The sequence below is a fragment of the Rhagoletis zephyria genome, unplaced genomic scaffold (genome assembly GCF_001687245.7).
Source record: "Rhagoletis zephyria isolate East Lansing unplaced genomic scaffold, Rhagoletis_zephyria_1.1 Rzeph_scaffold_00228, whole genome shotgun sequence".
In the NCBI taxonomy this organism is placed as follows: Eukaryota; Metazoa; Arthropoda; class Insecta; order Diptera; family Tephritidae; genus Rhagoletis; species Rhagoletis zephyria.
In genome coordinates, this window is record NW_016157312.1 from 196644 (window position 1) to 207409 (window position 10766).

The 10766-nt window shown below is 34.0% G+C and overlaps 1 protein-coding gene across 1 annotated transcript in view; it reads left to right on the top strand.

Annotated features, from left to right (window-relative positions):
* Positions 1-10766, top strand: part of LOC108358260 (uncharacterized) — a 102338-nt gene that overhangs the window by 50121 nt on the left and 41451 nt on the right. The window contains exon 2 of the mRNA XM_017609482.1: positions 6538-6625. Within this exon, the coding sequence (XP_017464971.1) occupies positions 6538-6625 (88 nt within the window). The remainder of the gene's footprint in view (positions 1-6537; positions 6626-10766) is intronic.

Below are 10766 nucleotides of genomic sequence, written 5' to 3' on the forward strand. Positions count from 1 at the left end.
GAGCACTCTTCAACAAACCGACATAAGCGAGCAGTGGAACCACATTTGCCGCTAATTACTGGTACGATAAGGAGTGTCAAGAAGCTGCATATAAAAAAGTTCCCGCCTACAGGCGCAACGCGATCGGGCGCAACGCGAGCCATGTGGAACCGTTATAGGGAACTGAAAAGGGAAGCTAGACGTATTTGCCGCAATAAAAAGAGAGAGGTCGAAATACGTGAGTGCGAAGAGCGTGAAATGCTGGCCGACAGAAAAAACACCAGAAATTTTTTGCAGAGAGTTGAGCGACTTACGGAAGGTTTCAAGACTCCTGTAGAAACAACCATGGCGACCTAGTGACCGATGTCCTTAACGTACTGAAGTTATGGAGGGAACACTTTTCGACCCTTTTTAATGGCAGCAGCACTGAAAGAAGTGGAGAAGACGAACCCGAGCCCCACTCGATGACGATGGAGTCGATATCCCAGCGTCTGACTATGACGAGGTGGGAACGGCGATTATGCTGATGAAAAGTAACGAAGCTGTTGGAGCTGATGGCCTGTCAGCCGAGCTATTCAATTACGATGGCAAGGAGCTAATAAGGTGCATGCCCGGCAACTGGAATTCAAGTGCGCTCTGCCCAATCCACAAGAAAGGTGACCACGCCAAGCGAGTCAACTATTTTATCGAGCGTGTTGTGTGAAAGTCTGAAGCCCACCGTCAATGAACTGATTGAGCTTTATCAGTGTCGCTTTTGGCCTGCAAAATCCACCATAGACCAGGTATTCACAATACGCTGCAAGAATAGGTTCGACACTTGCCTTTTATTTGTCGATTTCAAAGCCGCTTTCGACAGCACGAAAAGAAGTTGCCTTTATTTCGTGATGTCTCAATTTCGTATCCCCCCGAAACTAATACGGCTGTGTAAAATGACGTTGAGCAATACCAGCTCCGTCAGAATTGAGGAGGCCCTCTTCGAGCCGTTTGATACCAGTCGAGGTTTCAGATAAGGTGGCTCCCTTTCATGTGATTTCTTTAATCTGATATTGAATATAATAAGAGTCGCAGAATTGAACCACGGAGGAACAATACTTTACAAGAGCATACAATTGCTGGCTTATACCGATGACATCGACATTATTGATACAAATAAGGGCTACGTCTGTTTTGCCTTCTCTGAATTAGATAGAGAAGAAAAGCGTCTGGGTCTGGTGGTGAACAAGGACAAAACGAAGTATCTCCACGTCCACGTATAACCACGTCCTTTTGAAAGTCATAATTTCGAGAAAGTGGAGAATTGCCTCCTGGAAAGAAAGATTATGCCAAAGATTTAAGGGCCTTTACGCATTGGCGACAGAAATCACCGCAGACGATGGAACGTGAGCTGAATGAGCTTTACAATGGCATGGACATAGTGCAGCACATCAAAATAAAACGGCGTCGCTGGTTTGGTCATGTCGTACGAATGGACAGAAATGCTGCAGCTCTAAATGTATTCAGCGCGGGTCGCGATGGTGGAAGAGGAAGGCCCACTGCGATGGAAGAACCAAGTGGAGAAGGCCTTGGCTTCATTTGGCATTTCCAAATAGGCGTCAGTTTATACAGAAGAGAAACGACTTGCGTACTGTTTTGGACTCGGCCAAAATCGCGTAGGCGGTTATAGCGCCAAATAAGAAGGAAAAGAAAAGCTTTGTGCGCCCCAGATGCTTTTGCCCAAGCAAGGAATGGTCTAGACCCATCATGAATGTATGTCTTGTCTGGCAAAAGATTCAGTTGGTTATTTTTATGTAACTTGAGTTGATTTGTTTATTTTAAACCCATCACATATCCCTTTAACTGCAACACCACTTTTTAGTTTTTCAATAATACTGGTAAGTCAAAGAAAAGCAAAAAATTCAACTTTGTGTGTGTGGCATGCATAAACAAAGGATGTTGTAGGTATTGAGGTTGAATTGTTTTGAAGTTGCATTTATAAAGGTTACAATGTTTTGTTTTAGAGACTTGCTTTAATCAAGAAATTGCAGGTATAGACTTGCTTTAACCAAGAAATTGCACGTAATGCACTGCAAATATTTTTCATGGGATAAATAGAAATGAAGCTACGAAGAATTATAAAGCTCAACCTATGAAGAGTGCGCTTTAAGACCTTAAGTCCAGATCTGGGGGGCTATTCAAAATTCTAAGTATGCATATTTTTTGTGCTTCAATATATCTATAACTTTAGCAGTCATACAGTGTTATAATCCCGACCCGGAGGGGAACGGTATATGACGGTAAGAAGTTTAGTTTGGGTTAAAGTATCACACTGACGGGGTTAGGCGCTCGACGCTTCCTCCCCGTGAAATAAACATGCGCAGTAAAAGGTTAACTATTTAAATCGACGAGTAGTTTTATATCAACTTTTGTGAACTTCTGTTTATGTGTTTTTGTACAACATACATACCTCTATTGGTTACAATAATCTTAAGCTATAATAAACAATTTTTTAGTAAGGAAGTTTTGAACAATTTTCATTCTCGCTACGCCCATGTTTTTGCCCTTTACTCTTTTTTGTTGCTTGTAAAATTACACTGGTCTACAAGGGTTTTGCGAATAAGACGGGACCTGGTGTTTCCGAACGGATTTTTCGTGCTGAACACGAATCTGGGGTCCAAAACTTCCCATCACGTCACGTTTTCGAGAAAAAAGGGGTTGAAACCCCTAAAAACAGCGTTTTTGGCCATTTTTGAAAAATTGTAGAGCTGAACCCTGACGTGCTACAAACTTTGTATATGTCAGAAATTAAAGGCTAAATCGTGCCCTTTCGAATGAGCCCTATGCCGAATTAATCGCATGCACCCTTAGATCAGGGGGTGTATTTGTGTCTAGGAGTCCAGGGAAAATTGATCGCAGAAAGAATTTCATCTTAAACGACCATATAAAATGAATGATGCTAAGGTCTTAACTACATTAAGAGTCGCTGATTACGAATCTGAAGTTAGATTTTAAAAATTCAAAATGGCGGATCCAATATGGCGGACTTAAAAATTTTTATTTAGCGAATTTCAGTTTATTTTTTATATCCACCATATTCGACCCGTCATCTTAAATTTTTAAAATCTAACTGCAGATTCGTAATCAGCGACTTTTAATATAGTTAAAACCTTGGCATTATTAATTTTCTATGATCGTTTAAGATTAAATTCTTTCTGTGATCAATTTTTCCTGCACCCCTAAACACAAATACACCCCCTGCTTTAAGGGTGCACGCGATCAATTCGGCATAGGGCTCATTCGAAAGGGCACGGTTTAGCCTTTAATTTCTGATATATGCAAAATTTGTACCACGTCAGGGTTCAGCTCTATAATTTTTCGAAAATGGCCAAAAACGCTGTTTTTAGGGGTTTCAACCCCTTTTTTCTCGAAAACGTGACGTGATGGGACATTTTTGACCCCGGATTCGTGTTCAGCACGAAAAATCCGTTCAGAAACACCAGGTCCCGTCTTATTCGCAGAAAAAAAGTTGAAATTTGTAGACCAGTGTTATCAGTCGCCTTCTCAGCCCGTGCGTCATCCACATCACCACAGTATTTCTGCGGCGTGGGTACACAAACACCCCAACTCCTCATCGTGCATTCATATAGAGCATTTAAATTATGTAAGTATATAAACAAAAAAATTTTCCGGCGTAATGGCGAAGGGGGAAGCGATCCTGTTGGCGCTCAACCGCGGCCGTCCGCGTTTGCGCGGCACCACTGAAATACCTAAGAAGCTGAGAACAAATATGGGCATCGCATTGAAGGCTAAAAAAACGATAACCTTCAATTTCCAATAATTCGCTTATCATTTATTGGCAAAAATACCGTTCCATTTTATGCGTATACTGCGGAAGGGAATTCAACGAAGAAATACACTGTATGAAAAAATTCGTTTAAAATACATTCCATTTTATGCAAATGTATGTCTGCATACACAATTGGAATGTTTCAGTAAAATAAAGCCAGAGAAAATACTACTCATGAAATAAACCAAGCAGGCGTTGTTCCCTTTTTTTGGGAAATAAAGCCCATAGCCACTATTGCTATTTCGTATTTTTGGTGGGCACTATTTCCCCTTCGAAATGAAAATAACGCCCGCGGACTTTGTTTCTTTTTTTTTAGGAAATAAAGCCCATGGGCACCATATAAATTAGTTAAAGTTATAATATTCCGGACTTCAAAATTTTAAACAGGGACCGAAATTAAAAATTATTTTCAAATTTTCAATGAAAAAAGTCTAAACTTTCCAAATATCGTATGAAATGTTGCGATTTAAAAATTTTTGATTTGTTTTAATCGTTCAGAAGATGTAATCATATATCGAGCTATATTTTTTGATCATTTGTGATTTAACTTTACACTTTAACCCTAGAGTACTAACCATATGTTGCATACGTTAGTACTATTGATCGTCGATTCGACGATGTCTTGTTAAAACCCTGTTGTTTAAAAAATAAAAGGAAACTAAATGTTAGACACATTATTAAACTTATAAATTTGATGTTTGAGCTTAATAATAAAACAATTTTCGGGTTTATATAAATTTAAAAATATTGTTTTTTCAATATATTTCACATACGCACAGTGGTTGGTTTTGGTTTATAGAAACTTAAAAATATTGTTTTTTTCAATATATTTTACATACGCACAGTGGTCGGAGAAGCCATGTTTTACTCAAAAAATTAGAAGGGCTGTTACGATTGTACTAAAACTGCGGGATCGTAGTATTGTTGTAACGCTAAACCGAATATGCCATAAAATTTATAGTTTGACACTTGACAGCTGGCAAATTTCCCTAAAATTAATAAAGTATTTTTGAAAATACCACTTATTAAGTTGTTTGAGATGCTGATCACGAATTTTATGTCAAATTAAAACATTGACTTTTTACAGCTGTCAAATAGACTGAGTTTTTCTAAAAATAATCAAATCGTTTTTAAAATGCTACTGATAAGGGTTTTAGACACGCTAGTCACTAATTTACGTCAAACTAAACCCTTAAGAGTTTACAACTGTCAGAGAGACTGTGAATTTCTCTAGAAATAAGGAAAATTTCCCAAGAATTAAACGTACTATTTTTTAAGGCTCACTGATCTCGAGTTCTGTATCACATTAATTTTCGGTTGAAAATTGTCAAATCAACTGTCATTTGTCAGTTCAGTTATATTTGTTTAGAAAAATTTTATTTATTATATACGAGGGAACATATCTGAAATTAAATTATGATCAAATTATGAAATAATAACAGTAATTATATTTATAAATTAGGTATAGTTCGGGACGTCTGCCATATGTTCAGCCCAAACAATTTGATCTAAGCCCTAGCAGTTTTTTTAAGATTTCTTTATTTTATACGTCATTCCCAAAACTTCAGTTTTCTCATTTTTAAATAAGGTTAAAGTTAAGGTTTGAATTTTCTGGAAATTTCGCACGTCATATAGGATTTTGCATTTCGAATTTGCAAAAAATAGTTTGAAATTTGTAATGAGCCAAATGATACCAAATTTCATAAAAATTCAGTATTTTTTTATTCTTGGACGCCATTATTGGATTCGTTATTGTATTTTTGAAAATTTTCTTCAGCTTTGTTAAGACACATTTTATAAATGATATGATGCTCAATATAGAATTAATTACATTAATCTTTAATATTTTAATCCACTTTATGTTATTTGGAACAACTGCTAAAGTTGGCCTAGTGAAATAAAAATGGCCGAAAATATTTCTTGAAAAATAAGCCATGTTATTAAGGTATTGATAATTAACAGGCAAGTTTTATTATGTAATATTTCATATGAAATCATCATTTTTCATGTTCAAGAAGTAACACCAGCAATTACCGTTATATTACATTTACATTGGACCAAAATGCGTGATTTGAAATCAGTCATTTGAAGGTGTTTACACTGCTTGATCCGCATTTGCTTTGACTTCAAAGACAAACCAAGGCTTTTGTGGAACTTTTGTTTCTGAGTGCGTTCAATAAAATAGTACGGCAATTGGAACGCATTTGTTCGTGATTTTGTGTAAATGCGTCGAAATGCGTCATTCTGGAAATGTGAATTTGTATAGAGAAATGCGTGATTTGGCCTCGCATTTGAGGTTTCTCGCCCAAATGACGCATTTGGGCTGAATGTAAATGTAATATAAGGTTAAGGGGAGCACACGTGGGCTGGAAAAGCCCGTTGTGATACCATTGGCCGAAGTCATTTGTTTCTTTCCTTCCCATACTAATTTATGGGTCAATTTATTACAGTTTTAAAATATGCCTTTTTCGTGTAAAACATGGCTTCTCCGGCCACCGTATTTTGTATAAGCGTATCGAGAAAAGACTAAATTTTCTGCTGGACTTCACAAACGAGATTAAAATATGGCAAAAATGGACAAATTATACTCGTATTAATATAAAAAAACAGCGAAACTTTAATTAGAAATTCATTTTGCACATAAGACACAAGTCTCAACTTCGTTAAGATGAACTTTTACGCATCGCAATAACTTTACATAAATAAAACTCTTAATGTTTTAAATATATTTTCAGAGGCTCCAATACAAAGATGCTGCAAGGCCGTCAAGCAACTGTGACAACGAATCGGATGAAAGTTTTCCTCAAGCCGAAAAAGTCTCAGGTAAATAGTAGGTAAATATGAAACTGGGACACAAAAATGAAAATTAACATTGATATATTGAGGAGCTAGACTTAGAATTTGTGATAACTCTTTTGTTGTTGTAGTATATAAAAACGAGTTTGATCTACCTCTTCAATTACATTCAACTAAATCAGATAATATAAAGCTAAAAAGCAATAAAAAAATTAAATGAAAAAAACTACATTCACCAATTTATATTGAGCTCAATATAAATTTTGAATATAATTGTTATAAAGGCCAAAAAAAAAAATAACAAAAACAAATACCTTAAGGACGAGCACACCTAAAAGTTAAACATTCTAAAAATAGAATTATTAGCAAAAACCAACAATACCAACAACCACATGATCAAGTGAATTGCAGCGGAATAGCTGCGCTTGATTGTGTTGGCATAACAAAAATGAAAATAGTGGAAAAAAGCAAACGATAATTTACAAGGCGTACTTAGCACGGTGCATAGGCAACTGGCTGAGTCAGTGGGATCGTCGGTTCGAATCCTACTGAAAGAAGTCTGATGAGGAAATGTGGTGATTTCCGAAATAGCTATCACTTCTACCATTTTTTCAAATTATTGTTGCTTTTCCACAATAAAATTTTCATTTAAAACGGCCTCGAGCTCAATATAAATTGTTGAATATAATTGTTATAAAGACCAAAAAAAATAACAAAAAAAATGAAAAAATTACAATAAAATAAAACTAAAATATATAACGAATTTAAATGAAGTAAAATATTATAAAACAAGGTAAAATAAATTAATAATAACATGAACCAAATAATTTAGAATTAAATAAACAAATAACACTTAATATACCTAATTTGATTAATGCAAAGCGAAATAAAAAAATTAAGTAGAATAGAATAGAATAGAATAGAATAGAATAGAATAGAATAGAATAGAATAGAATAGAATAGAATAGAATAGAATAGAATAGAATAGAATAGAATAGAATAGAATAGAATAGAATAGAATAGAATAGAATAGAATAGAATAGAATAGAATAGAATAGAATAGAATAGAATAGAATAGAATAGAATAGAATAGAATAGAATAGAATAGAATAGAATAGAATAGAATAGAATAGAATAGAATAGAATAGAATAGAATAGAATAGAATAGAATAGAATAGAATAGAATAGAATAGAATAGAATAGAATAGAATAGAATAGAATAGAATAGAATAGAATAGAATAGAATAGAATAGAATAGAATAGAATAGAATAGAATAGAATAGAATAGAATAGAATAGAATAGAATAGAATAGAATAGAATAGAATAGAATAGAATAGAATAGAATAGAATAGAATAGAATAGAATAGAATAGAATAGAATAGAATAGAATAGAATAGAATAGAATAGAATAGAATAGAATAGAATAGAATAGAATAGAATAGAATAGAATAGAATAGAATAGAATAGAATAGAATAGAATAGAATAGAATAGAATAGAATAGAATAGAATAGAATAGAATAGAATAGAATAGAATAGAATAGAATAGAATAGAATAGAATAGAATAGAATAGAATAGAATAGAACAGAATAGAATAGAATAGAATAGAATAGAATAGAATTAGAATAGAATAGAAAAGAATAGAATAGAATAGAATAGACTAGGATTTTATTTATTTAATAATAATAGATTGGCGCTTACACATATGTTAGTGTTTGGCCGAGCTTATCCTCCGCCTTGTGGCGTGCGCCTTGATGTTGTCACACTAAGCGGAGGGACCTACAGTTTTACGCCGACTCCGAACGGCGGTTGTATTTTTATGAGGAGCAATTTTTTTATAAATTTTATTTATTTAGGTAGCATTAATCGCCTAAGTCGAAAAACCTGAATCCGAGAAAAAACGTTTTAAACATTTGGATTGTAATTTTAGCCATATATGGAAACTAAAATATTATCGCCTATAACTATTTAAGTAGCCTACCTGGCGAGATAGGGATTTCACGTACGCATGAAATAGGGGTTGAAGAATACGATAGCATAGATAACTCCATTCTTTCTTAAGTCGACTTAGGCGGTTATTGCTTGTGGCTACAGATATATATTAATAAAAGCTGGGCCAAATACTTTTATTTATTTTTTGATATTTGTTATTACAAATTTTTTATTTTTTATTTTTACTCTATTTTTTATTATTTTTTATTGGTTAAGTTCTTTTTGTATTGTTTAATTTGTAATATTCTGTTTTATTTTATTTATTTTAAACTCATTTTTACATTATTTTACTGTTGCACCAATTGTGAAATTTGCTAGATGTAGCGGTACGCCGCACAAAGTTTTAAAACTGCCATTTAGTGTTCACAATTCCATGGAGCTTCCATTTTTCTTCAAAGTTGATAATTTTTTTTTTTAGATGAAAGCTAATAAGCGATTTTGGAATGTTTGTTTTATTCGTATTAAATTTTTTAGTGGAAAGTGCAGAAAAGTAGCAATTTTAGAGAAAATCGATTCTCCTGTTCCAGTCAATAAATGTCACATAATAAAAACGAGTTGAAAACGAAATGAAAAAAAATTTTAAATGTTTTTTAAAAAATTGTAACCAAAATCAAAATAAAATTTGAGCTTCCAGATGTTGGGTATTCGGTTTTATAGATCATAAAATTTTAGTGTAATAAAGTACAGTTTGCAAGTGGCTAAGAGGTCGGTCGCGTTGATTTTTAATAAGTTTGTTTTAAAAGCGTTTGTTGTATTATTAAACATCAACGCGAACTCTTAGCCACTTGCAACTTGCACTTTATTATAGTGACATTTAATGATCTATAAAACTGCTTACCAAATTTTTTTATAAAAACCAAAAAACAAAAACAAATAGTTTTGTCACATCTCCTCATCAGACTTCTTTTTTCTAGCCTTTCAGCAGGGATCGAATCCGCATCATCGATGTGCAAAGTCGGAAGCGCTACCACTGAGCTATGCACACCCCGTAAGCTCTTATAGCTAATCCATTTCCTTATTCAACCTACTACTATCAATTGCTGCTGATTCGCCGCTATTTCAGCTTGACATCGTGGTGGTTTTTGTAAATTCCATACATGAAATAGATCCATTGTCAAGCTTAATAGCGGGAATCAGCTGGATTTAATGGTAGTAGATTGAATAAGGAAATAGATTAGCAACAATAGCTTACGGGGTGTGCATAGCTCAGTGGTTAGCGCTTGAGACTTTGCACATCGATGATGCGGGTTCGATCCCTGCTGAAAGTCTAGAAAAAAAGGAGTCTGATGATGATAACTTCTACCGCTTAAGCTTTGTTGGTTTTTTCATTATTCCTAAGAAACAAATCGTAGTACAAAGCTCAATAACACTATTGAAAAAAATAGTTTTGGGGAACATTTTTTTATAATACCTGTAACAGACATAAAGTATTGTTATTACGAATCGATCAACTACAATATGAGTGTCTTGAAATACCAGCTAAGTACTATGTCAGCAACATGGTTTTTATCTAATAACAATACCTTCTAAAGTTTCATAGTATTTGGCTGGTATTCTATGAAAAACACCTAGAAGTTGTCGAAATGAAAGCTAAACGATTTCCAACATTCTCATTTTGTGTCAAAAAAATTAAAATAAAGAAAATATAATTATGTTTTTGATAAAAAAATGTTTTGAATATCCAGAGAATTTTAAGAAATGAGGATTTCCAAGCGCTAGCATGTGAAATCTTGTGCATCGTTTTATGAAATGAGAGCAAAACTTACTCTTTATTCCTTACCGTGCAGAATTTTAACTTCCTGGTGCAAATACATACATACATATACAGGGTGTCCCAGAAGTAACGTGCCAAACTTTAGGGGAAGGTAGGAGGGGGGTGAGCTCACTGATAAACAAAAAATTTTCGGGTAAAAGTGTCACCGTTTTTGAAATATTTACATTTTTTCGAATTTAAAAAAAATCGTGCCTTTTCATGTGTTTTCTTTAACTGCAACTACAAACCGGGCAATACTTAGTAAATTTTTTATGTAAAATACTTCCAGATTGTTGCCTCTCCATACTCAAATGCAATGTAGTTAAAATATATTAAGGAACCATCATAAAATTAGAACTATTTCTAAATTGTTAACTTTTTGATAGTTTCTTCCCCAACTTTGACTATCTCGGGTGAAAAAAA